Source organism: Lepidothrix coronata, unplaced genomic scaffold (genome assembly GCF_001604755.1).
Source record: "Lepidothrix coronata isolate B3197 unplaced genomic scaffold, Lepidothrix_coronata-1.0 Scaffold60, whole genome shotgun sequence".
In the NCBI taxonomy this organism is placed as follows: Eukaryota; Metazoa; Chordata; class Aves; order Passeriformes; family Pipridae; genus Lepidothrix; species Lepidothrix coronata.
Genome location: NW_016690240.1, coordinates 5,069,189 through 5,096,918, shown reverse-complemented (window position 1 = coordinate 5,096,918; position 27,730 = coordinate 5,069,189). Strand labels below are relative to the sequence as shown.

Here is a 27,730-nt window from a genome sequence, read left to right as displayed (position 1 = left end):
TGACTCTGGCTTCTGTTCTCTTTTTCTGCACTTCATGAGCATTCCTTTGGGTAATGGACTTCTTTGGACTAGATTTACAGTGAGAGTGACCTACAAGTCATGATGATGGAAAATTCATTATGGTTTGGGATTAGTTGCTAATCTTTGGGATTATTAAAACTATAGCACTTGAACATTCTTCTTTTTGTTTTAATTGTCAGTGTTATGAACAAAGGGCACAGCAAGTCTAGCATCTGGTGTACGTATATAATTTCTTACGAGCATTGACAGACAAATAAATAAGAATTATTTTCCAAGTGACCTTCTCCTTCCATCCGTATTAGAATGTTCTGACAAAATTCATAATTGACTGAAGTCTTTTTATAGCAGCAATGAACATAATGACCAGGGACAGAGTTTCCAGGCTGCCACGTCTCTGCTCAGTGTCATGTCATAGCTGTGGCTCCAGTTGGGCTGCATCTGATCAACATAGTGCCTGTACTCTGGCAGAGTGCAAAGATTCATCAGCCTCCTTCCACTGTGGGGATCTGACTTCACAGCAGATAGCATTTCTAACTGGAAATAACAATGCTTTGGAAGTATCTAGTAAACCCCAGCTGATCATATGTCCTATTGTTCACAGAAAGAAATGGAGATTAAGCCACCAGCAGTAGTCTATGGACAATTTGTTCCTAAGTTCTAGAAAAATCCTGTTTGTTCTCTCTGTCATACATTACTAAATTATACTGATTCTTAGTACAGTTTACTGTTCTTGCTTCAGTCTGTGGTAGGAAGAAACCAGATTCATGAGAAAAATCTAACCTATATTGTGAGCTTCCTGGCAACTGCACCAATTGAAACAACTCCTCTCTACTTCACTATAATACAAAACCCCTTGAATTCCTGAGGGCAGTGAAATAGCTTCTTGACTTCCAGTTCCTGAAAGACTGAACAGTGTAGCAGTTCAGTCATCTGCTGCAAATAAAGAAAACATAGGACAGTGACCAGTTTGCAATTTAACCTCTTTTGTTTTTCTTACTCAATGTGTCTTCACATTCCTCTGAAAGTATCTAAGGACTATGATACCATATCAGAGGGTACTAATGTGGAAAGAAAATTTTGACTTAAAAAAAAAAAAAAAAAAAAAAAAGCACCCTTCTTTGGCAATATGCCAAGTTCAGACATAACAGAGTGCAGTCACTTGTAAAATAATTAACCAAGCAGAAGCTTGGTCGATGTGACTGTTTGAACGAAAAATGTCACCGCATTCCTAATGTACTCTTAGTGACCTACACATAGACACATATCTAATGAAGTGTCAGATCAGGCACTTCAGCGGTATGCAGCTACCTATGCACAAAGGAAGAAAGTGGAGCAAAAAAGTGCCTTTAATGTTAGCTGTCACTGATTTTGGGTTAGCACAGCAGCATGAAATATAAATGTAGTATTATCATATGGTCTCTTAAGATGCTTCAATAGGCTGCTCAGAGAGTTTAGGGAGTCTTCCTCTCTGGAGATATTCAAAACCCACCTGGACATGATCCTGGACAACTTGCTCTAGGTGAGCCTGCTTTAGCATGGGGTTGGACTGGATGATCTCCAGAGGTCACTTCCAACCCCAACCATTCTGTGATGCTGTGAACCTTTCAGAATGAGTATTTTTATGCAGATGTAAAGTACTGGCAGTAATTGTCAGTAACTGCGGACACAAAGACAGCAGCACATGTGGACATGGTCTCAGAGTACTCACTGAGTGCATGAAGAAGTTGGACTCCAGCTCTATGTCCAGCCCATGGCCTGAGGGCCACTTTGCCTCAGCTCCACCTTCAGGAAACAGGGATGATCAATTACATTACAAAAGCCTGGAGCAAATGGCACTATGTAAGGTTGAAAGCCTGTTCTGATGATATTTTTGTATTTGTAGTGCACTTTGATGTGTCCACTGAGAAAAGACGAAAGCAGCAAGTAAGGAAGCAAGCCAGCTGCTTTCTCAGGACGCCCAGAGGGCAATATGTGCCATGTCAATGATGGCAAGAGAACGTATATTTCCTGCTTCACAAGAAAATCATTCATCCAAGCAATTTTTGCTACATGATGTTTAATTGAAGTCCATTTTGTTTACAATGTAAGAAAATTACTTTTGTTACTGGGTGAAATTAGTTATTTAGAGAACATAACCCAAAAAATTATCTTGAATGCATGCATTTGTTATACTTCAAAAGACTTCTGGCAGTTCTTGACCATAAAGTAGTAGGTAATAAACCAGAAGAAGACCTAAAAAATTGAAAGATTAAAAGTAGTTCTTAAGAAAGCAAATCAACTTCCCTACGTATGAAAAAATTTCAGAGGCAGGCTTTTTGCAGAGAACAGATAAGCTAAAGGAGATAAGCAAAAGGTAAGAAGCTCCTCAATTGCATCAGGAAAGTTAATATTAAAAGAAACATTCCAAGCTAGGCTGTATTTTCTAAAGAAAAGGCTTTTGTTGTTTGTTCTCACTATTTAAACCTTTTTCTAGCAGACTAAGAGGACAAAAATTATTTCAACCAGAATTTTATAGTTTGCTCTTACAAAAGGGACAGACGTTGTTTATAAGCAGCAGAGAAAGACAAGAGTAGAGAGCCTTACTCAGCAGCACCATTTCTGCCTGTCTATAAGAAATCAGGATATTTTTGCATCTTTTTTGTGGAGCATTTTACTTGCTCTTGTGCTTCCACCCAGCTGTACCTTTTACCTTGTCAAAAGAGAACTTATTTTGTTGCACAAAATTTTCTCGGGCCTATTTTTCCCAGAATTAATTTCTAAGCAGGACCAAATGAACATGTGTCCCTAATACTGACACAAAGAGGTTATACCACTTTGAAACAAAACAGAATAGATACTAAATGGTGTGGTGGTGTTTGTATCTGAACAGTCTGTAGAGGTAAAGCACAGGGAGAGACAGATGCTTCCACTAACACATGGGACACACTGAAGAGAACTAGACTTTTATTGGGGTTTTTAACCATTATGCTGGTAACAGACAGCAAAGGTCAGAATAGATGGTAGCTGAAAAGGAACAGGTCTCTTCAGTTTGCTTTCCTTTCATCAGTGTTTATACAATCAACCACAGCTTTCAACAATGGACTGGCTAGAGATGAGTCACTAAAATGAATAATCCTTTTTAATCTCTATGAAAAACATCCTGTTAGCATTGCCATATTCTAGGAATTGTTATAACAGGAGCAGAAAAAGGATTAAGTGCTTAAACCTGTCCCATCAGTACAAATTTATTGCAGTAGAATCTCTCTGTCAGTAATGAGTCTTTACTTCTTACAAAAACAAGAGAATATTCCTATTGTGTTTCTTTTCTCCTGTAACAAGCCCTCCAGGACCCACCAATAATATGGCTATTTAAAAGAATTAAAATCTAGATCAACTCACAGCACATGCTGAGGATGACATAAAAATAAGGAGCACAAGTTCACCAAGATCACATCAGAGCCTGTTATCAATGCCTTTCACTTCTGCCAGCAAATCCTCCAGAGATTATGAATCCTGTAGTCTCACTGCTGTCCTTTCTGTGCTTTGCAGCACAGTGCTGTGCCTCTTTCAAAAGGTGAGTGATTCTAGGAAGTGATTAAAATATGTAGGATGTTCTTTGTGGCATAAGGCTGAAGCCTATGATTTCAATACCAAATGCAAAAAGGCTGTCAGCTGTACAGAATGAAAAATCGCTCCAGTTACCTGACAGGAAGTATTAGTCTCATGAGCTATGAAAATTGCTAGAGGAGGCAGATGACTGCTTTGTTTTCCCCACAACACTTAAAATGGCAAGCGCTTGCTAAAATATTTAGTGTTAATAGAAACGTATGACAAGCTCTAACTGGTCTCCTTTCCAGAAGTGAGAGTTCAAAAAGATTGCCTCCTTTCACCGCCTCTGTCACATCAAGGTATCTGAAAGCTGTTGAAGGTAATACAACACAGAACCCACAGAGACATCCTCAATTAATCTCAAATAAATTGACAAGGCTTTATCATCAACAGGTGGCTCAGCAGTGCTTGTTTTGAACCCTTCTTTTAAAAAACATCACATATTTTGAGGTGCTCAAGCCTCACCAGCTCTGCTCCTATGGACTAATGTTAATGAGCAGAAGCAGAGTGGGATGACGCCAGCTGTATTTGTAGGGTGGGGCAGGAGTTGTGTTTTTCAGTCAAGGACCTTGGTCATATCCCAGCCCCAGAGCAAATTTACCACACAACGTATCGTCAGTCTTAACTCACTGACTGCCCACAACATGAATGGGCTGGAGGTCACAACCAGCTTGTTTGTACTTTTTTTTTTCCCTGTGCTGGGCTTCTTCCCAAAAGTAAGTTGGGTGGAGAGGGAACAGTCTGCACCTGTACCTCCTTTCAAGGTGGAGCTGAGTCAGAGCTCAAATTTGCACCCAGAACTCTCCAGCTCTTGGCACATCTCCCACCTTCGTCGAGGAATTAAAAACTACCCAGGAAGACTTCTTAGTTATCACAGATTAGGTTCACCCTTCTGCCAGGTGAATTTTAAAAATGTTTGCAACTGGTAGTACTGATGATGGAATAATAGTTCTTAGATGCAAAATATATATAAAATAACTGTTGATTTTAGGCATAGGCATTATATCTATTACTTTAATATATATATGTGGCTATATAATCCATAGTAAGAATCCCACTTGAACATGGAAGGGTACTATCTAATAACAGGAAACTACAGATATGGCCAAGAGCTGTGCATTTCTTTTCACTAAGTGATAAACCAATTTGGGATGGAAACCATTCTAGTACTTTAGTACTTCAGTCCTGCCAGACCAGCCAATCCCATCAAACAGCTATGCATATTTGTCAGGCCTTAACACTGAACATCTATATTTTTATTGAAAATACAGCTCCAAATCTCCCTTTTCTGATGGTTATAAAGAACACTCATGGTCGATTATTTTAAAGGTCAATTTACATCCAATTTACTAAGATCTTTCTCTATTAAACAGCAAGAGCTTTTAATCCCCTTCTTGAAACTGTAAAGGAGTTTTAGGCTTCTCATCTCGGAAAAAAGCACAGCTAGAATGGATCAAAGCAGACACTTGTAAAAAAGTCCATATGGCAGGACATATGGAGGTTATGGAGAATAACCTCTCCTAATCATCATTTCTCCTTTTATAGTGACTCTTCCTGGAGCCCAAAGAAAAAGAGAGTAAGCGACATGCTATATTTCCTGGAAAAAAAATATCTTGCTTCATTTTATCTATCATTATTTGGCTTTGGAAACTCTACTTTGAATACCATATTAGTGATTTTTTCCTCCTTCAACAAAGTGACTGAAAAGACAGAAAGTGACTCTCATCAGGCATCGGTCTAGGGATGACTTCCTTTCTAACTGACTGCAAGCCACCTTACTTTCACTTTTTCTGCTTGTAAAATGAGAGCAATGGCATTTATTTGCAATTGTAAGCAACTTAGAAATATATGAAGCAAAAATCTTGTATATTGGTTTATCCTAAGTAAAGGTTGAAGACAGTTAGTACTAAGCTCCTATGGGTTTACTGCACAACAATGTGCATAAACATAACCTTTATCTGAGCTTGTAGTTGTTCATATGGTAATATCTAATGTATTTTTGTTAAGGAAGCGGAAAAAAATTGGTTGTTAGAAGTCTATGCTACTGTGTAAAATTAGATTCAAAAGAACTCATAGGAATGACAAGAATGTCCTTTGCTGAACCTTGGTGCCTCATGGAAGAGCTGGCTGCATGTGAAAGGAGGTAGATGATCTTACACATTCCCTCTCCTAGTACTTGCTGCCACATGATGAGTTAATATTCGATTAGACAGTGCTGTATCTATGACACCTGTTCACCAGGGAGGCTAGGCCAACAACTGATGTAATCTACCTCATTATATACTTAATGATAGAGGAGAAGTGCTGCTTTTTCAGCTTCCCACGTCTGCTTTTCATTTCCTCTCCTACACATTCCTGAGGGGTCATGTTCAGTACTTTGCAAGAGCAAACAAACAACTATAAATTCTCTCTCTCTTAATCTCTCTCTGATTCTGTACAATTTGCCTAAAAAAGAAAAGAAAAAGTTTAAAAATTTCCACTGTACACTGCGTTTCTGGAAAGAAAATTACTTCTTGCAAATAGTTATTTATATACCTGTGTGGCTAGATTTCTGTGATTACAACAGATCACAACAGAAAATATAAAAAAATTGGTTTGGTACTAAAGCTACATGGAATAGTTCATATTTTTCACTGGTGGTTCATGCACTTGGCCATTGCTTTCAGATCCTCTTCACAATTGTCCTCTCAAGAGAACTTTTCCCTTTGACTTGTAGGATCTACTCAATTTTTTAGGTCAGTTCTCTGAAAAAGAGAGTGGCTCTTACTGTCACCTCGCAGGAACTCCAAAGTACCTCAGCTGAACAGAATCCTAACTCATCTCCCTGTTGCTTGTACCCATGATTCCCAGGGTACAGTGCCTCCCTTTAGGAAAAGTGCTTCTGGTTTGCACCACTAGCAATCACAGTAATCTTTGTAATCTGAATACAATTTTTATTTCAAATGTGCAAGGTTGTGTTCAGGAGACTCTACTCAGTCATTGAAATTTCTGTGGTTTTTTCAACTCAGCCTTCACAACTTCTGTAGCTTTCTTGTTAAGAAATCCCCATCTCTATAGGGAATCCCTCAAATTCCCACATAACTATAGGTGATTACAGCATTTTTTAATACAAAGATATATAGAAAAAATATATAGCATATATTGCCCTTCTTACTCTAACTGTTCTTATAATGTGAATATATAACCTAGAGAATATTTTCTCAAATTTCCATTTCCAATTTTTTCTTCCCATTCTAAAGAGGTCATCTTCCCCTGAAGTAAAATTTGCCTTTGAACAGAGGTAAATTTTTTTGGGGAACGCTAGCACTTCTTTTCTTTTCTATGTGTTCTTTTATTGGGAATGGGAAGGCTGAGAATAAGACAGGGTGTGTCTGTCATTGCCCTGGGCTAGGTCCTTTCTTCAGTTCAGGGACAATGTTAAAAGGCCTGGATAGGCTTTGAACAGAAACAGCTGACAGTTCCCAATTCATCAAGGGTGGTCAAAAAATCTGTGAAAAAGTTGTAGTCAGTCTATGTGGAAATAAGAGCAAACAGTAATTTTGTTTGTAGATGTGACTGTTGAGCTACCAAAAGTCTTCATTCACTTCTGTCTGGTACTCACCTTCTTACTGGTCAGAGTTACCACAGACACAGCAACACATCTATGCTGGGGAAATAGGTGGTGGACCTCAATAGAACTGTGAAAAAATGCACACTGAGACTACACTGGGAATCAGTGTTTGAGCATCACAGCTCATGTGGGGATTCCCAGATACATTTTTGAAAGTGGTACACAAACAACTCTTGACATGGGATTCATGTGACTGCATTTCTAGTCCCTATGATTTTGCTGCCACTTTGATCACATCTCACAAACAAGTTCATGTCCAAAATTAGGCTGGAAAAAATGCTGCTATAATTATTTAGAGGAAATAGGAAGAGGAGAACATCTTCCACTGCCAGCTACTATGCCCACAAAGATAACAAAAGCTTTGGCAGAAGATAACAACAGGCATGTTCTAGCACTCTCCACTTTGAACCTCTTCCAGGAACTGATGGCGAGAAATAAGCACTGTGGTGCAAGACTGAGAGGCATGTTCTAGAGAAAACACACCATAAGTTACACTGATCTAAAAGGTGTGCACTAGGAAGAACAAAAAGGCCTGATCAATGCTCTTTAAACTCTTTTACAAGGACTTTCTCCCCTGCCCAGGCCATTTTACATGCTTATTTACTACACTATAAATCATACTTCAGGAAGCTGAGAGGACAAATGAAGCCTGCCACAGTTCTGCATGAATCTAACATGTTTTCTTAGGCAAGACAGGAGTTGACAGAGCATCAAATGATCATGTTCCATCTATAACTTTCACTCTGTCAAGTCTTCTGTCCTCTGCACACCAATTATAATAAATAGAGCCGACTGCATATAGCCAGAGGAAAATAAAGGCAGATCTCTAACATATGTAAAAGATTCAGAGATTTTTAAATCTTTTGAATGTTTACACTCTGTTCTCTTTGATTTGAAGACAATAAAAAGCTGGAAAGGAATGCATCTTCACAAATCAGCATCAAAATGTAAGTAAGGATATCCGCTCAGAGTATCATCCTCTTATAGTGGGAGCTGAAGAGAGAATGTGGTGTCAGTAAGCCTGGCTGGGTGAAATATCTTTACAATAGGATGCATTCCTGAGTTCATGAGAAGTAGTAGTGATTTATCCTCCCACAGGTATTAACACCTCAAGCTTATTGTTTGCCAGCAAGAAATAGTCAAACCCCACACACACCCCTCTTTGCATTTTTTTGGAAGGACTTTCCTCCAGCCCTGTGTTTTACATGTTTATGTTCCACCTTGTGTAGTTAGTGCAGATTATTCAAGATTTGTAAAACATGAAGGGTAGGAAAGGAATTCTCAAAGTCATGTAGCTTTACAATTTCAGTCATGAAAAGATATGGCTTTAATACAATCACTTTTCTGGGAGCCTAGTATGGGGATATTGTTCTCAGGAGTCCTGTTTCATAGAAAAAAGTGTATTTCATCAAGGAAGTTATCACTATGAAATAGAAAAAACCATGTAATTATAAATTGGATGTACATGTATCAGAAAAGACACACAGGCTAAGAGATAATTTGTTTCAAAATATATACTGGATAATTTCATTATATTCCTTTTTTATTTTGCAGTATGTATTGAATTATTTTTTTAACTGAAAACTGCTTCATCCCTATTTCAAAAGGAAAATTGGTGGTGACAAGAACATGTCAGAATAGAGACGGAGACTTGGGAAAATAATCATATAGCCAATTGTTAGTGGATTAGAGACCAAGGTGGTTTTGTTAGTGTAAAGTTGTCAGTCCCAATGTTACTACAAAGAGTGAGGGCACCACCTGCTGTTTCAGAAATTTATTTATTTGGGTCATGACAGTGACTCTTCAAGTACTGCACTCAAAAACTAAGTAAGCTGTACTTCTTTAGGAAAGCTTCCTCCTGAAATTGAAGCTTATGCAAGATGATTTAATGTGTTTTCAGTTGCCTGTTCACACAATGAACTGTATTGTAGCCACAACGCTGGTCATAGATGACTGAATACGGGAATACTCAGAGATTTTTGAAAGAAAGGAAGTACTTCACACTTCTCTTCTGCTGTAGTACATGGGCTCTTCCTCATCCAGGGCATCAAAATTTAGCAGTCACACTTTTTCAGAAGATCTGATCGGTAGAAATAGCATCTTTATCATGACAATGGTTTAGGTCATTTTATGAGCTGGAGGTTATGGATTAACTAATTACTACTGCATAAGCAAGACATCAAACTACAGTTCAACCAGTTTTTGAAAATTTTGAAAGGACCTGGTTTCCAAATTTTCCCAGTTGAGAAGACAAGGATTCATACACACCCAGCTACAGTACAGTAGTCCCTTCATTAGCAACACGAATTGTATTCTTACACACAGATCTTATTTAAACATGCATGAAGGACTTCATAAACTCAGCTGTCTGGCAGTTCTGAGACAATTTGACCATAGCAAATTAAATCCCTAGCTGACCAAGAGATAAGCTCTAGAGTGTGATTACGAAGTCGGAGTAGCAGTTTGGATCCTCTGAGTTAGCAAAGACAGAATGTCTGCTTAATTTTTCCTAGATGCCACAAGAAATCACCTTACAGTCTTCTCTTCTTCTGAATATTAAGTGGCACTTTGGATGATTAGACATAATCAGATTCTTGTATTTTATAGGCTGGTAAGGGACTTTTATAAGGAATGGTCATTCATAAATAAAATGATCAACTGCTAAAAGTTCCATGAGAGTTAAGAATTATTGCTAAAGGAAAATGGCCAATTTCTATACAAAGGCCTTCAGCCATTTGGTCAGAGAATGTCCTTAAGGATTTTAAGTGAAAGTGAGTTCAGAACAGCAGCAGCAGCTGCAGTCTCTTCGGAAATTTTGGAAAACAACACAAAATATTAACAAATTGTATTGTTTTGCCAAGGAAGATGACAGCATGGCCCACTTCCTCTTCAACCAGATCCAAGATTTACATTGCCCACTTACAAGAAAAATTATATGAGATATTTTAATTTTTATCCTGTATAAATAATTTCTGATTTGTGCATGAAAAATTCAAGGGAAGAGTGAAAAACGTGTATAATTTGATTAACACCCATCAGCTAAGATGAAGTTAGCAGATTTTTGTAACATCTTCACATCAAACATATTTCAGTAATAGATGCATAACTCATGGTTCATCCAACAGTATAAGTTCTTACAAGGTAACAATAGAGATGTCAGTACAGTGTCCTGTTTCCCCCTTTACAAGATGCTTTGTACATCTGAAAGATGTGCAAAACAAAAATCATCTAGGATTGCATCAAGCTTGTGCATTTATTTGTGGCTTATTAAAAATTAATTCATTGTTGTAAATTAATGATAATAACAAATTAGTAAAAACGTCTTCTTTTCTTCTGTTTTTTTTTACACAAATAGTTTTATTACAAACTTGTTTTCTTAAGAAATACACATGTAAGAAATTACACAAAGGCCTTGGCATTTGTAAAAATCTTTTGGTATTCGCATGGTAATAGTCTATAAAACATCTTTGGACACAAACGTGCTCAAACAATGGTATCATTGCATAGAAATTCTTTAGAAATATTTCTGAGGCCACTTTGAAGAATTTTTTTGGCACAGTATTAACAAAATTAAGGCCTTATACTTTTCAAAATCAAGTCATTCAGTGTGTGAGTAGTGTTTAAAACCCTGAAAAATATTAAATACAGAATAAAGACTATAAGCTCAAAGCAGGATTTACTATAATAAACACAAATAGCTATTAACCTGGGTTCAGTCTCTGCAACATCAGCATTGAAATGGCCTATGTAAAGTGAACATTTCACATCATATTTTGGCATTTAACACCTAATTCATGATACTAAAAAGAAGAAAACTTTTGTAAGCTTTTTTTTGAAATTATAAACTCAGAGCTTGATTTGCCTAATGGTTTGTATCTATATAAATTACTAAAATATTTATATATAATTTTTTCTTGACCATTGCTGTATCATTCTTTATTCCACAGGAAAGTTTGTTCTACTGCATAAAGAAGCTGCATAGTACCAACATAGCAGAAACACTTGCCTATCTGGGAAGTCAATTTGGCAATCTCTTCCAGATGTAGTCCCATTAAAACTGACAGCACTAAAGACTACAAACAGAAGCAAAGGTTTGCAGGATGGCACTCTATGTTGTGAAAAGATGGTTACATGTTACTTAACCACAGTCTGTAATCCCAAACCTCTTTTTTACATTAGTATTGCTTTGTACAGGAACAATAAGTACATACCCGAGAGTTTGGAATTTTAAGACACCTAAATAACGGTAACAACAAACTTATCTGGGGAAGAAAAATGAATCTAGATATATAATACAAGAATGAGAAAGGGGGGTCAAACAGTATAAGGCAGAACTGCATACCTCCTAGCACCTTTGCATTTTTTTCTGGATAAATGCTGACTTTTTATTCTATCAGTGCATTGCATTTATATAAAAAATACATATACTTTGATCAAAAGTGCCATTTGGCATGTCAACATTTGAAGCTTATCTTTGTTGTCTCTTTTCTTCTTTAGCAAGGACAGGGCCAGTAAAGCAGTGTGTGTTAGTTATGCAAGTTCCTAAAAGGCACTTTACTGTTTTCATATTGGACAACAATGAGGTACATATGATATATGTCTAGGCTTCATTGCTGTTAAACGAATAGCACCATATTGTGTGAAATTAGTTGAAATTCAAAAGTCATTATGTTTTTCTCATACAGACTTGACAACGGCTAACATTTGAGCGTAGATCTCCTGCTTTCAAAGTTGAGGGAGTTGGTTTCCTATTAAAAAGAAACAAATTAAAACACCCATTAACAATTGTTGATACAAAGAGACAGTTTTCAACTGTATAACTGACAACACAAACTTTGAATGCAGCCACGTGTCTCTTCAAGATGTGCTGAGTCAAGAAGGTGTCCTAAGTTCTCCAATGTGTAATCACTTCCAAATTTGGTCACAAACTATCATAAGATTAGTTTTAAATATGCCTCAGTTACTTTAGAAGTCAGTTCTGTCACGAGGCAGAACATTTTCTTAACCAGAAAACACTATCTGTTAAAGCAGCAGTTTGAAAACATGGTAGAATTTGTGTAGTAAAATAAAATTGGGCAAAGAAGCTGAAGACATTTGACTGTTCATGAGTTTCTGCTAACTCTTGTGACTTTATAGAAAATGAAAAACCAGCAAAGGAAATTATTTGATGTCATATAGAAAGAGAAACCAAAGCCTTTAATCTTCAGCCTATCATAAGATATTTCCCAGCAACTGGAAATAAAACATTTCAGACAAAAGTGTGCTTACATCTAATGCTTTTCATTAAAAATGATTACGAGTTTACAGGAAATTCAGGAGTATTTATGAATTATGATAGTAGGGCAGGTTCCATGATCTGAGGTTATTTTATAGAATCTAAGGTATAGTTTGTAGCCAGAAAAGTTTAGAGGTCTCTGGGAAGCACTCAATGAATACAAACAACTGTAGTGCTGACTCCTCTAAATTTTCTTCTGACCAGCTTTCCTCTTTCCTAGGGAGCCAGCGCTTACCCCAGTGATGGGTGTTTTCAGTAGCTTTTCTGGTTGAGGAGATTATCACAATCCCAGTGATAATCAGTCCCAGTGTTCAATTTTTCTACCTACTGAGTTGACAATTATCTGATAAACAAACAGTGAAAACTGGCTAAACAACCTGCTTCATTCTGACAGAGACAGGCTAAGCAGTGTTCACAGATCTAGAAGACACAAAGAGATAAAGGGTACCAGGAGCAGCAGTCAGGACTGTGGTGGAAGAGAGTGCTTGCCTGCACTCCAGAGAAATGTCTGCTGATCAATTAAGCTGTGCTAAAAAATTAATAAAATTCATATAGAGCAAATTAGACTGTGTTAAAAAATACATATGTGCAGGAGACCAGAACAAAGCCTACTACCACCAGCTGCATTTTATTCAAACATACTTCCTCTCACATTAGAGAAAGGTAAATAATTGTTCCACTCAGTTCAATACCTGTACTAATTTCAAGTGGTTCTATTACATGTTAACATCCACTACGGGAAAATGTTTCATTTCAATCAATATGTCAGCCTATCCTAGTTACCGCCTAGTGAATACAATCAAGCATAGTGGAATTGCAAATATTGTTAGATTATTCTGAGAAGCAAAATACAGGGTACAAATGACACATTATGAACACTAACTGATGATACATTATCCCAAAAGCTACTAATTTTTATTTACTGTTATGAAAATAATTAACTACATATACTAACCGGACTAGGGGACAGCTAATACTTGAACCTGTATTACATTCAAACAATACTTCTTTTATTCAGTGACAAGGCTTGACTGAGTCTCAAAGATCGATAAATAAATCATGAACTTACTTGAACATCTCATTCCTCTCTATAGTGGCAAGCCAGAAGCTGTAAGCATTTGCATAATAATTGCAGGTTCCCCGGCCGTGGCATTCAATGAAGGGAGCACTTCGGAACTCCTCTAGGCAGGAACCAGGAGAAGCCAGGGCCTGGCCAGAGCCCTCTGCACCAGCACTGGTGTGCTAGAAAAATGCAAAGGCATTGATCAGAGAAGGACCCTTCACCTCATCTGCCACAACATCTATGAACTCTCTTGCACAAATATTTCTTCATACTTCTCTCCTTGTCCTCTCTTGTGTCTAACTGCTGTTTTGTTCCTCAGCTCAAGGAGAAGCTGAAGGGCTCCAGAGGTGGCACTGGGTTGTCTCACTTAACAGCAGCACAACACATCAGCAACATCAGCTTCGGGCAGCCATAAGCACAGAAATTCTTCAGAACTGACAGTAGGATCCAAGCTATCTCTATGTAAGCAACAGACCAAGGCCAGCTCTTGGTCCAAAAGGCATAAGGTACAGCTTATATCTGAATAGCTTAACCCAATTCCCACCCCACATCACAGTGGCCTCTCTCCCACTGCAAAGTGCTAACAGCTCAGAATCCACGCTGTTTCTCAGATCTTGCCTAGGCCTTGCCTGGGAAAATGGTCAGATTCTTTTTAAAGTCACCAGAAAGGGTGGAGGTCTAATGCCCTCATAAGGCCTGAAGTGATATAGTCAGATATTAATTTTCCCAGAGCAGGAGTGTAGATCAAATGCCTGAGGAAAATGCTTTCCTCATCTCAGAGTATGCCCCAGTGCACTTACCATGACAAAGGAGTAACCAATCCAAAGTGAACTCCAGCCTTCAGGACACGGTGGTATTTGAATTGTTTGACTGTGAACGGCTATTACCATGGCAGGAGCTTCACACACAGAGCATCTAGAAAGACCAAGATATGAATAAGCTGCATGCACTTAAGGATTAATACTTCTTTATTCAGAAGTTACTTTCTTTAAGCAATCTTGAAATAGAAAATGTTGTCATGATCAAAACCAAAGGAAAATCACAAGGTTTCATTTAGAAAAACAGCCAACTGGTTCTTTTTTTTTTCTTTTTTTTGTTAATTTCTAATTTCTCCCTTACTTAGGGACAGTTTAACTATTAAGTCTTATTCCTATTAGCCTTCCTACGAGCAAAGAACAAGAGACCTCTTATCTAAATATTTACATGTCTTTGTCCTTTCCTTGTCCCATTTGTACTGTAGTTTCCAGGAGTGGTCAATGTTATGAACATGGGAGGCAAAAAGCCAAACATTGTAACTCAGCAAGTATCACTTAAAAGTGGTCTACTGTGATCAGAAATGAGTAACAGCAATTAATCATCCTACACACAGCTCTGAGCGACTTCCAGAGAAAAAGCCATCTCTCTGGAAGATGTCTTCCAAAGGTAACCACTGCTAATCTAATCTAATGCAGACTCTCCCCCATGCATTTTCCTTGGAAGTAGTTTTTATTTACATTTGTGCTCTTTAGCTTCAGTAAGAGATTTCTAGCAAAGTAACTTGAACAACAAACTTCAAAGCAGTTCTTCAAAAAGCCATGCAGCACCACTTCTCTTACTTTAGATAAATTCACTGTGTCTCAGAACTGCTAGGTTAGTGAATAATCCAGTCATCAATCATGCCTTCACAGGAGAAGCATAAAAAAATATGAGTTGGGCTAGAAATTTTAATATGCAGGCTAGTAACAAGGAATTTGGTAGATATAATCCATTTTTTCTTGTACAACTCCTCAGCTGGCTATTGTAGTTAGTAACGATGAAAATCATTCAAAACTAAACAGTCTAATTCCTGTTATCAGAGCAATGAAATCAAGAGTCAAATGGATTAAGTCAGGTTCTGGAAAGTTCAGAGAAGCAAAGGAATTCAGAATGAAAGCCTTCTATTTCTGCTTTATGATGACTGCTTTCATACCTACTGCCTTCATCTTTAGTGCAGAAGCAAGACAGTTATTTTAAGAAACACATCAATGAAAGAGTAACTTTAAAGAAGGAATGTAAAGCTGCCTCTATTCTTGGAGCTCTGCTTTGCTTCAAGAGATTTCTGGTATTTCAGTAGAAGGCCTTACATGAAAAGAAGTCCCATGACCCAAGGCAGCAAGTGACACTTCTACACATTTTCAAATTCAGGAGTGGGAAAACTGTTGCTTACAAAGCCTCAACTAATAAAATTAATTGAAAGAAGAGTCTTTCAAGTTCTTTGCTGTTTTTTTTTCAAAAGGTGTATTACAATATCTCACTCACTGCTATGGCTAAAAGGAGAAAACCAAACATACACACACATACCCATATATACACACATACACATTTTTAAGGTGCAAAAGCTATTCTACAGGCATAAGATAAGACAAAACATTGGCGGGTATCTCCTTGAGCAAGAGTTTCAAAAGTGATTGTTAAAGGCTATTTTGGATGCGTAATATGGCATGGCATTAAAAGGCACATGAATTTAAGAAGTTGGTCACTTAAATTTTTTTAAAATTCAAGCCCATTCCATTCATATGCAATTAACAACTGAAAATGTACCAACAAAAGTTACAGGCTCTCTTGAGAGTCTTGTCCTCAATCTGCCATTCATTTTCAAGACACACTAAATTCTTTTGCACTAAACTGAAAATAAGAGTGCAGAGTACAACTGCAGACACAAGATGAATTCCACTATGCAAAATAACCATCAAGTGTTTTGCAGTAGAGCCATATAGTTTTTTGAATATACCAAGATATCAAGACTACAACCCACTGAGGATTTAGATTGTCTTTTCTCTTTGATGGTATATACAGACCTGAGAAAACATTACCAGGAATCTCCACTCCCATTCACTATACATGACTGGAAGAGGGATCAGCAAGAGCTGCTACAAATTAGAAGCAATGATAGGAATTATAGTAATGCCTATATCTAATGATTATCACTTAACCTGCACATTGGAGATTCCATTGTCAGATCCACATCTAACAACAGTGGTACAGTTTACTACACTTTTGCTCACAACTCTGCCTTCAGCATTGGACATATGAGGCCAAGACAGTTTTTACTAGTAGCCTTAAAATTTAAAATGGACCAGAAGTTCAACATGTTGGATTGATGCAGAACAGATATGCCTGATATGAGTGCCACTCTTTATGCTAGTTGAGAATCTGGAATTATTAAAAGATAGATGACTGATTTTGCAATTGTTTCCTCTAATTCAGACAATAATGACTGTGTTCAAGCAGAATGTCCAAAACAATGGAAGAAGCCTGGCAGTCTACTGTATGATAAATAATGCTACCATTTTCAAACAAAAGGAAACTGAGCCCTAAAAAGCTTCTAGCTATGGCTAGTCAAAAAAACAGAAGCGCTTTGGACAAGAATTGTGAATAAATGCAAAAATTTTTCTCCTTCAAAATCATCATGGCCAGGCTTCGTGAACAAAGATTTGAGGAGGGCTCTACCCACATTTGTTACAAGCGCGCTGGTGATTAAAAAGGCCAATATGAGACAGGCACATCCGGTTGCAAAAGGCATAGCAGAAAGACTCCTTAGGAGGAATATTCTGCAAGGCACAAGTCTTTCTGTGTTGTCTTTTCTCCTCGAGAGTGATCCTGCGTGCGTTCTCAAACGCATCAGCAGCATTATAAATAGTGTGTCTCCAGACCTCCCGATTGGAGGCCAGAGTAGACCAGTTATGGTGGTCAATATGGCCAAGGCTGAGATATTGTTTCAGGGAGTCCTTGTATCTGTTCTTCAGGGCTCCTCTCATGCGGCAGCCGGTGGCAAGTTCACCATAAAGCAAGATCTTAGGGAGGTGGTGGTCCTTCATCCTGGAGACGTGCCCTGCCCATCGCAGCTGTGTTCTCAGCAACATGGCCTCAATACTTGTGATTGATGTTTGTTCTAGAACAGACGTATTGGTTACATAATCTGACCAGTGGATGTTTAGGATTGTACGGAGGCAGCATTGATGGAAGCGTTCTAGGAGTCGCAGGTGGTGGCGGTAGACGACCCACGATTCAGATCCATATAAGACAGTAGACAGTACTATGGGTCTGTAAACACTGATCTTGGTACTTTTCTTCAAGTGTTTATTTCGCCAAACTCTTTTATGAAGCTTTCCGAAGGCACTATATGCCTTTGCTAACCTGTTGTCTATCTCTCTGTCAATCTTACCATCCAAGGAGATGAGGCTACCGAGGTAATTAAACTGCTGGACTGATTTGAGCACTGATTCACCAATGGTGATATGGGGGTGATGGAAGACTTCCTGAGGTGCAGGTTGATAGAGAACTTCTGTCTTCTTTAAGCTGACTTCCAGCCCAAAGAGCTCAGCAGCATCTGCGAAGCAGGATGTTAAACGCTGCAGAGCTGCTTCTGTGTGGGTGACAAGGGCGGCACCATCAGCATAGAGCAGCTCCCGGACAAGATGGTTTAAGGTCTTAGTGTGGGCCTTCAGTCACCTTAGATTGAAAAGGCTTCCATCAGTACGGTATTGAATGTAGATACCGTCCTGATCATCAAGGTCTGCCGTGGCCCTTTGGAGCATCATGCTGAAAAAGACTGTGAATAGGGTTGGTGCAAGAACGCAGCCTTGTTTCATGCCACTGGTAATTAGAAAGGGCTCAGAAATTGCACTGCCATATCTGACTTGGCCATGTTGATCCTCATGGAGTGAGATGATCATTTTAAGGAACTTAGGGGGACAACCTAAGCATTTCAGAATCTGCCACAGACCTTTTCTGCTCACAGTATCGAAAGCCTTGGTGAGGTCGACAAAGGTTACATAGAGACCTTTGTTCTGTTCCCTACACTTCTCTTGCAGTTGTCTGAGAACAAATACCATGTCTGTGGTACTCCTGCTGGCTCTGTAACCACATTGGCTTTCAGGTAGAATTCCTTCTGCTATGGCAGGTATTAGTCTGCTCAAGAGTATTCTTGCCAGGATTTTGCCAGCAATGGAGAGCAGAGTAATACCACAGTAATTTAAACAGTCTGATTTAACTCCTTTCTTCTTATATAGGGTGATGATGACTGCATCACAAAGGTCTGATGGTAGTTCACCTAGTTCCCAACAGCGCACCACAAACTCATGAAATTTGGTATGGAGTGCAAGGCCCCCACAGTTCCAGACTTAGGGTGGAATTCCATCAACCCCAGCTGCCTTGCCAATTTTCACCTGCTGTATGGCCTTGAGGGTTTCTCCTAAAGTGGGGGCAGCATCTAATTCGTACTTCACCGGTTGTTGTGTGATGGATTGAATAGCTGAGTCTTGGACTACACGGCTGGTGTAGTCTGAAAAGAGTCTGAAAGTGTTCAGACCATCGATTTAATCTGTCAGAAGTGTTTGACCATCAGCGCTGAGTAGAGGACTTTGGGTTTGGTATGTAGGCCTGTATGCTGTTTTCAAGGCTTTATAGAATCCTCTGTGATCACCTGTGTCTGTGCATAATTATGTTTTTTCAGCTAGACTGATCTGTCACTTGTTCTGGATGTCATGGAGTTTCTGTTGGAGCTTGCTGCATGTAAGGTGAAAGGCTGTTTTTCTTATGTGACAGGATGGCAGTGCAAGGTGTGCTTGGTGAGCAGTTCTCTTCTTCCTCAACAGTTCCTGGATCTCTTCATTGTTTTCATCGAACCAGTCCTTGTTCTTCTTGAGGGAGAACCCTAAGGTTTCTTCAGAGGACTGCAGGATGCTGTTTTTAATATGGTGCCAAAGTGTTACAGGAGAGGTATCTGTAGATTCTGTGGAATGGTTATTGAGCCTGGTTTGAAGATTGGCCTGGAATCTGTCTCTCACTGTGGCTCATTGGAGACTGTTAACTTGGAGTCTCCTCCTTGGGATACTGCCCCCTCTAGGTTTGAATTTAAGATTGAGGTTAAGTTTACAGGGCACCAGACGATAGTCTGTTTGACACTCTGCACTGGGCATCACGTGGGTGTGGTGGACATCGTGGACATCTCTCTGTCGCACCAAGACATAATTGATGAGGTGCCAATGCTTAGATCTGGGATGCATCCATGTTGTCTTCAGACTATTTTTCTGCTGGAAGATAGTATTAGTGATGGTGAGCTGTTGCTCCGCACAGAATTCTAGTAGAAGTCAACCATTACCACTGCAGCTTCCAACACCATGCTTGCCTAATATTCCTTTCCAGGCTTCAAAATTCTTTCCTACTCTGGCGCTGAAATCACCAAGGATAATGATCTTATCATCTGCAGGAACCTTCTGGGTAAGGTGGCGCAGGTCAGCGTAAAATTTATCTTTTTCAGCAGGGTCAGCTTGGAGAGTTGGGCCATATATACTAAAGAGGACAACGTGTTGCTTGTTGTGTAGTGGAAGGTGTAGGGAGATAATGCAGTCGGAATGACCTGTCGGCAGATTTTCAAGTTTTGGAACAATAGAGTTTTTGATCATGAAGTCGAATCCTGAGAGATGCTTTTTGGTTCTGGGCTTACCTGACCAAAAGAGTGTGTAATCGGCACCATGTTCTCTGAGGCTGCCTTCCTAGTGAAGGTGAACTTCGCTGACAGCAGCAATGTCAACGTTGAGACGTGACAGTTCATGGGCAATTAGGGCGGAACGACGCTCAGGACGTCCGCTATCTGCAGAATCGAGAATGGTTCTGATGTTCCAGCATGCTAGAGTTAATTTAGGTACACCTTTGGAGGCAGCTGTATATGCCTTTGTCTTTTGATCTTTGTGTGACTGCACTTGTAGAAGATGTTGCTACAGGGCTTTGCAGATGTGGGTAAGGCCTTCGAGCCTGCACAATGGATGTTTTAGGTGAGACACAGCATGCGTGGAACTGAACCCACCCTTTAATCCTAAAGATCATCTGCCAGGGCCGAGCAAGCTTGGATGGTGGCAGCGAGGTCCTCAGGACGTAGGTTTCATTAGAGTGACCTTCTCTTAGATGGATGGCTTTACAGGGCTAATTGAGCTCCATCTGCCCAGGTTTAGAGTTGTCCGTCTCCTCTGTGTGCTCCGGGGCTCCCCCTCTCATCTCCCACGAGGGCACAGTCCACGTTGGCGAAGCTCCCCCTCTCTCGCTCCTTTCCGCGCCCAAGGCCGGGCCCCAGTGCCCGGGGCCGGGCCGTGCCACATGCCTGCGCCTGGGGCTGGCCAGGGTCGCACTGCCACGTGCCCGCATTCCGGAGCCGGCCCTCCTTCAAAGTACATCATAGCTTTTGAAAGACAACATTTCTATGTAAATCTTTTCATATCAGTTATACTCAAAATCAACTACTCTATTTATTTAGGTTTCCCCTGAAATGGATTTATTTTTGATCAAAGTCTAAACTGAAAACATGCACATTTTGAAACATTTCATCAAAGGAACTCAAATTTTAAATTGAAAGGCAGTAAATAAAAATATACAGATTAAAAGCCTTTTCCAGAAAAATAAAGTACCCTATGCTATTTTCACAGGCCTCTTCACTTTATAAATACAGCAAATTGAAATCTTACCTGCTGATGAAAGGTCTGATATTATCACCAGTGATAGGAGCCATATTCATTGGCATGGGTTCAGGAGTGGACAGCCAGTAGGAATAGTCATTTCTTGATGCAAAATTACAAACGTTGTTGATATTGCAGAATAAGAAAGGCATGGTACTGAATTTACGAAGACAGCTTCCTGCTGTGCCTGCAATGTTAAGTGAAAGGTTACTCGTTAACACAGTTTTCTCAAACCATTGCCAACTGCCAAACAATTATTTCCAGGAGCAGCTAAAAAAAGCAGAGGACACTTGCTCTGAAGGGCCCAGTTCTCTCAGAGGAAGTGACTTCTCTTAGCTCCATGAGGAAGGAATAGGGCAAGGCAAAGAGTAGTCCAGTCTTGCCTGTAGAATTATGGAATACATTAGGTTGGAATAGACCTCTAGAAACCTGTCCTAATCCCCTGCCATTTACATCAGGTTCATTGGGTCCAGAGTCAGCTGAGTTTTGAGTATGTCCAAAGACAGAGATTCAACAACTTCTCTGAGGTCCTGTTCCAATGGCTGACCATCAGCATGGTAAAAAAGCTTTTATTTATGTTTCACTGAAATATATCTCATACTTTTCTCCATTGCTTCTTTTGTCACTGGGCCCCTCTGAGGGGTCCTGTAGACAATTGTAAATTGCAATAAAGGCCTTCCCCCAAACACCTGTTAAGGCTGAGCAAACCCAGTTCCATCAGACTGATCAGATCCAACTAGCCATTTCAGTAGCTAGCTGTTGTATTCACTGTGGTATATCATCTTCCTTGTTCTGCGATGCCCAAGTCTGGGCTGGCTGTGCCTCACAACAGCCAAAGAGAGGAAAAGAATCACTTCTCTCCATCTGCATTTTTTGCCAGTGTAGTCCAGTAGGTTGAGCAGTGAGGAAAGGGCAAGGGCACACTGCTAAATCATGTTCAATGTTGCTCACCAGGGCTCCCAGGTCTTTTACTGCAAAGCGGCCCTTCGGAAATCTGTACTGCTACTACTGGAAGTAGCAGCCAGTCCCCAGTCTGTTCTGTTGCACTAGGTTATTTCATTCTAGGTGCACCACTTTGCATTTGCCTTTATTGAACAACTTGAGGCTCTTCTCAGCCCTTTTCTCTACTTTGGCCAGATTTCTCTGAAAGGCATCTAGGCCCAATGGGGGATCAACCATTCCTTCCAGTCTGGCATTACCAACAAACAGGCTGAGAGTGTGTTCTATCCCACCACCCAAGTTATTAACAAATTCATTAAACATTGGCCCAGTACTAGTTCCTGAGGGACATCACTAATTAACAACCACCACTCAGACTTTGTACATCTGCTCACCTGAACCTGATGGACCCACCGATTTTCCACTCATCTTATCTACTTAGGCAGCCCATATCTCACTAATTTGACTTCAAAAGATACCAGGGATGACCACATCAAAGACTTTGATGAAGACTTTCTTAAATAAACTGGCACTGTTTCCAATATACACCAAACCATTTCTTGTACCAAACTAGAAGGCATAATAAAGCACCATCTAGCCAAGAGTAATTACACAGATTTGTTCAAGACAGTTCTACAAATGAAAGAAACATTTGGTTTGCAATGAATTCTAATTGAATTCTAATTTGGTCTCTACTTACCCAGATCTTGGCCATGTGCTCTTTCATTGCCTTGCACATAAAGCAAGGAGTAGCCATGGTAAATCAGCCTTGTTCCAAATGGACATGATGGTTCTTCAGTGGTTTGACTGTGTCTGGTAACAAGGAAGCCATGAGCAACAGATGGTGCACCTGGTGGGCCCATAGCCCCAGGCAAGCCATCAGGGCCTGGTGGACCAGGGAATCCTCTGGGCCCTACAATACAGAGAGTCTCCTTATATTTCTACAGACAGCAGCACTCTTCCTACATAACTAAAGAAGTGAAGTTAGATATATTCACATCTAATACTATATATTATTTTTCTATTAAGAAATCAAGTCTTTGAAGAACTCCTGGGCTTACCTGGGGGACCGTAAGGACCAATTTCTCCTTTTTGCCCAGGCTGACCATCAAACCCTGGACTACCGGGTGGTCCAGGTACACCTGAAGGTCCTGTCACTCCTGTTGAATTAAAAAAAGGAATAATTATTACTGGATACGATTTCACGTTAGTTCTGATGTTTTTCCTTTTAATACAGTACAGCACAGGTACATGTCAGCATAAACTTGAAGATTCAAGTACATTTGGTTCAATATCTAGATCACATAAGAGGGTTACTGCAGGCAAAGTGATTATAGTAGAGAAGAACAGAGAAGTAAGGAGAAGGTGTGCTTCTAAAATGACTGGTATTTACCTGGAATATGAAAAGGGATGGCAACAATCTCTTCTCTTTCTGCTTATCATATGACTCAATCAAAAACAGGCCATAAGAAAGTAGGGTCATGAAGAATGGGAAAATTGGTATCCTCTTAGTTTTTCCCAACAGGTTTTCAGACACATATGCCTGCCCCCTATCGATTTTTAGGGATGCTTTGAGTCCTACATTAACTCAGTAATTCTGACTTAAGGAAAAATTTTGACTTCACTATCATCACCACAGCAACATTTCTGCAACCCATCAGGAGCTTTAGATACTCACGGCTGTCCTCTACCCGATCACTCAAAAAATAATATTGTGTTTATGTATTGAATTGACTACTAGTAAATAGCGACAGATCCCATACAAGCAAACCCCTGCTGTGTTCAATCACTGATATTATTCCATAGCTGTCTCCTAAAGGACAGTAGTTGTAGAGTTGCAACCCCACCTTCAAAAGCAAACTTTCATATCTACTATATTAATTAGAAAGAAGATATTCATTATATTCCACTGTAATTCCCCATCATCTTACCATAAATCAATCAGGAAAAAAGCTTTCCCTTAGAATTTTAACACTTCTGAGCTCCCACTCTTCATGTCCTGTCATTCTGGAGGATACGTGCCCTTGTGCCAGCAATTCATTTGTCTTACCCTTTGCTCCATTCTCTTATTTTCTAATGTGTTTAATCTTTGCATTTCACCTACTCTTTATAAAAATTGCAATGTCTGCACTAAAATAAGAAATCTAGGACCATGGAACAAGTTTCCTCAGGAAGCACTTTCTGCTCCAGAATCAAGTGTGTTTCCTCATGCTTGTCTTCTCTCAGAGACACACAGTAATTAAGTTTGGATTCAACACTAAAGACAGAAGATAGCCTAACAAATACATTCTAGGGAAAAGCTGAACAGAGCACTGCAAGTCCGTCTGCTCACTGCTAATCCCAGATACTGATGTGATGACTGCAGAGTGAGAGCCTATAAAAAAATAACTAGGAAGGCATCTGTTCTGGATGAGCTTCAAAAAGGACTCTCTTCCTCATCACTGACGCAATTTAAGGGGCTTATAAAAAGCTGGACAATATTATACCAAAAATCTTCTAATGTCTAGCCTATCACTGGTCTATTTTTACATTACTGAAAATGTATATCTACTGGCAAGTTAGAAACTCTCACCTTGCTGTCCTTTGGGACCTGGAAGTCCTGGGAATCCTTTGAGACCAACTGGTCCTACAGGGCCAGGCAAACCAGGATCCCCTTTAACAAGCTGAAAAGGACCAGGTGGGCCTGGTGGGCCTTGTAAACCTGTGGAAGTTAACAGAGGAAATCAGCATGTATTAAATATTGTACAATAAACCAAACCAAACCAAACCAACAATAACAACAAAACAACACCTCAAAACAATGTTACCTTGTATTGCCATTTATGTAGTCAAAGACTAGAACCTATAGCTATAGGTATAGCTATATCAATCTGTTCTAGACTTTCTTTGTGAATTAAACTGCAAGGCTTCCCAAACAGAAGCCTATCTATGCTGGTATCTCCAGCCAAATAGACCTCCCACGGACTGAAATAGCTTTCCAGACCTTAGGTTGCATGGAGTTTTCCCAGCAGTTTGCAAATGGCATGAAACTGAGCCATGTAGCCATAGAATTATAGAATCATACAATCAGTTGGGTTGGAAGGGACCTCTGAGATCATCAAGTCCAACCCTTGATTCAACACCGCCGTGGTTACTAGACCATGGCACTAAGTGCCACATCCAGTCTTATCTTAAAAACCTCCAGGGATGGAGAATCCACCACTTCCCTGGGCAGCCCATTCCAATGCCTGATTACCCTCTCTGTAAAGAATTTCTTCCTAATATCCAACCTAAACCTCCCCTGGCACAGCTTAAGACCATGCCCTCTTGTCTTACTAATGGTTGCCTGGGAGAAGAGACCAACCCCCATCAGGCTACAACCTCCTGTCAGGGAGTTGTAGAGTGATGAGGTCTCCCCTGAGCCTCCTCTTCTCCAGGCTGAACAACCCCAGCTCCCTCAGCCTCTCCTCATAGGACTTGTGCTCCAGTCCCTTCAACAGCCTTGTTGCTCTTCTCTGGACCTGTTCCAGCACCTCAATATCCTTCCTGAACTGAGGGGCCCAGAACTGGACACAGTACTCCAGGTGAGGCCTCATCAGTGCTGAGTACAGGGGCAGAATCACTTCCTTGGACCTGTTGGCCACACTGTTCCTGATCCAGGCCAGGATGCCATTGGCCCTCTTGGCCACCTGGGCACACTGCTGGCTCATGTTCAGCTTCCTGTCAATCCAAACTCCCAGGTCCCTTTCTGCCTGGCTGCTCTCCAGCCACTCTGTCCCCAGCCTGTAGCGCTGCATGGGATTGTTGTGGCCAAAGTGCAGGACCCGGCACTTGGCCTTGTTGAACCTCATCCCGTTGGAATCAGCCCAACTCTCCAGCCTGTCCAGGTCCCTCTGCAGAGCCCTCCTGCCTTCCAGCTGATTGACACTCCCCCCCTAACTTAGTGTCATCTGCAAATTTGCTAATGGTGGACTCAATCCCTTCATCTAAATCATCAATAAAGATATTAAATAGAACCAGGCCCAACACTGATCCCTGGGGGACATCACTAGTGATCAGCGGCCAACTGGATGCAGTACCATTCACCACCATCCTCTGGGCCTGGCCCTCCAGCCAGTTCCTAACCCAGCAGAGAGTGCTCCTGTCAATATGCTGGAGGGAAGGGATGCCATCTAGAGGGACCTTGACAGTCTTGACAAGTGAGCCAATGGGAACCTCATGAAGTTCAACAAGGCCAAGTGCAAGATCCTACACATGGGTTGGGGCAATCCCCAATATCAGTACAGACTGAGGAATGAATGGATGGAAAGCAGCACTGCAGAGAAAGAGTTGAGAACAGAGGTAGATGAAAAATTGCACATGAGCCGTCAGTGTTCACTGGCAGCCCAGAAAGCCAATTCGATTCTGGGCTACATGAAAAGAAGCGTGGCCAGCCAGTCCAGGGAGGTAATTCTACCCCTCTGCTCTGTTCTTGTAAGACCCCATCTGAAGTACTATATGTAGCTCTGGGGTCCCCTGTACAAGAAAGGCATTTACCTCTTAGAGTAGGTCCAGAGGAAGGCCATGAAAATGATCAGAGGGGTGGAACAGATCTACGAAGACAGGCTGAAAGTGTTGGGCTTGTTCAGCCTGGAGAAGAGAAGGCCCCAGGAAGACCTCACTGTGGCCCTTCAGTATCTAAAAGGGGCTTATAAGAAAGACTGAGAGAGTTTTTTTACCAGGGTCAGGAGTGACAGCACAAGAGGCAACAGTTTAAAACAGAAAGAGTGTAAATTTAGATTGGACTGAAGGAGGACATTTTTTTATTGTGAGGGTGGTGAGGCACTGGAACAGGTTGCCCAGAGAAGCTACAGATGTTCTATCCCTGGAAGCATTTAAGGCCAGGTTGGATGGGGCTCTGAGCAAGTTGGTCTAGTGAAAGATGTCCCCTCCCAAGGCAGATGGATTGGAATTAGATGATCTTTAAAGCCCCCTCTAACACAAATCGTTCTAAGAATCTATGGTTCTAGGATATTATTTAAAGATTCTAATAATGACAATACATTAGTATTCATTTTTCAGAGCAGGAGATAAATACATTCACTTTCTAACCAATATTTAAATCTAATCTGATTATTCAGATGCTGATACCATGACATCTGGTTTCATATTCTATCTTTTTACACAGAATAAAAGGATGAAGGAGATATCAACTGAATCATCACAAATAACCATTTTTCCAACAACATCTGGGAATAAAGAGCAAGTTTTTATATTATACCTTTAGATCCAGGAAGACCTTGGTCACCTCTCTCACCCTTAAGGCCTGGGAAACCAGGAGATCCTTTTGGACCTGAAGTAAAAGAAATATTTACATGAAAATTCAGTAATTTCTTGATTTGGAAGGATATGTGCAGAATAATCATGTATGACCCCATGATCCTGTAAAGGATGTGACCTTTGCACTAGTACTTTTTAACTGTTTGCAGGAACACAGTAAAAATAACTGCAGTAAGTCACCAATGAAATTATGACTGAAACAAAATTTCTCTTACTTTTTCTCTTACTTTTCTTCAAAATTCTCTTATTTTAATTATAAAGTTCTATAAATTAAAAGCATTATGTTTTTTCTATCAATTATTTTTCATACACATGGTGTAATCATGCATATGATGGTGACAGTAGCAGCAATATAATCAACAATGGAGACATTCTGAGCCCATGTTTCCTCATATATAGATATAACATTTGCCTATTCAATTCTCAAGAAAATCTGGAAGATTCCTGACTAGTAATATCTAACAATT

The 27,730-nt window shown here is 40.0% G+C and overlaps 1 protein-coding gene across 1 annotated transcript in view; it reads right to left on the bottom strand.

The window, feature by feature from the left end:
• Positions 1-8,978: 8,978 nt before the first annotated feature.
• The window catches only part of COL4A1 (collagen type IV alpha 1 chain), a 133,816-nt gene continuing 115,064 nt past the window's right edge, over positions 8,979-27,730 (bottom strand). The window contains exons 45-52 of the mRNA XM_017817331.1: positions 27,205-27,276; positions 24,538-24,666; positions 23,027-23,125; positions 22,666-22,878; positions 21,036-21,213; positions 14,358-14,472; positions 13,564-13,736; positions 8,979-11,967 (exon numbers count right to left, since the gene is read on the bottom strand). Of these exons, the coding sequence (XP_017672820.1) occupies positions 11,886-11,967; positions 13,564-13,736; positions 14,358-14,472; positions 21,036-21,213; positions 22,666-22,878; positions 23,027-23,125; positions 24,538-24,666; positions 27,205-27,276 (1,061 nt within the window). The 3' untranslated portion in view covers positions 8,979-11,885. The remainder of the gene's footprint in view (positions 11,968-13,563; positions 13,737-14,357; positions 14,473-21,035; positions 21,214-22,665; positions 22,879-23,026; positions 23,126-24,537; positions 24,667-27,204; positions 27,277-27,730) is intronic.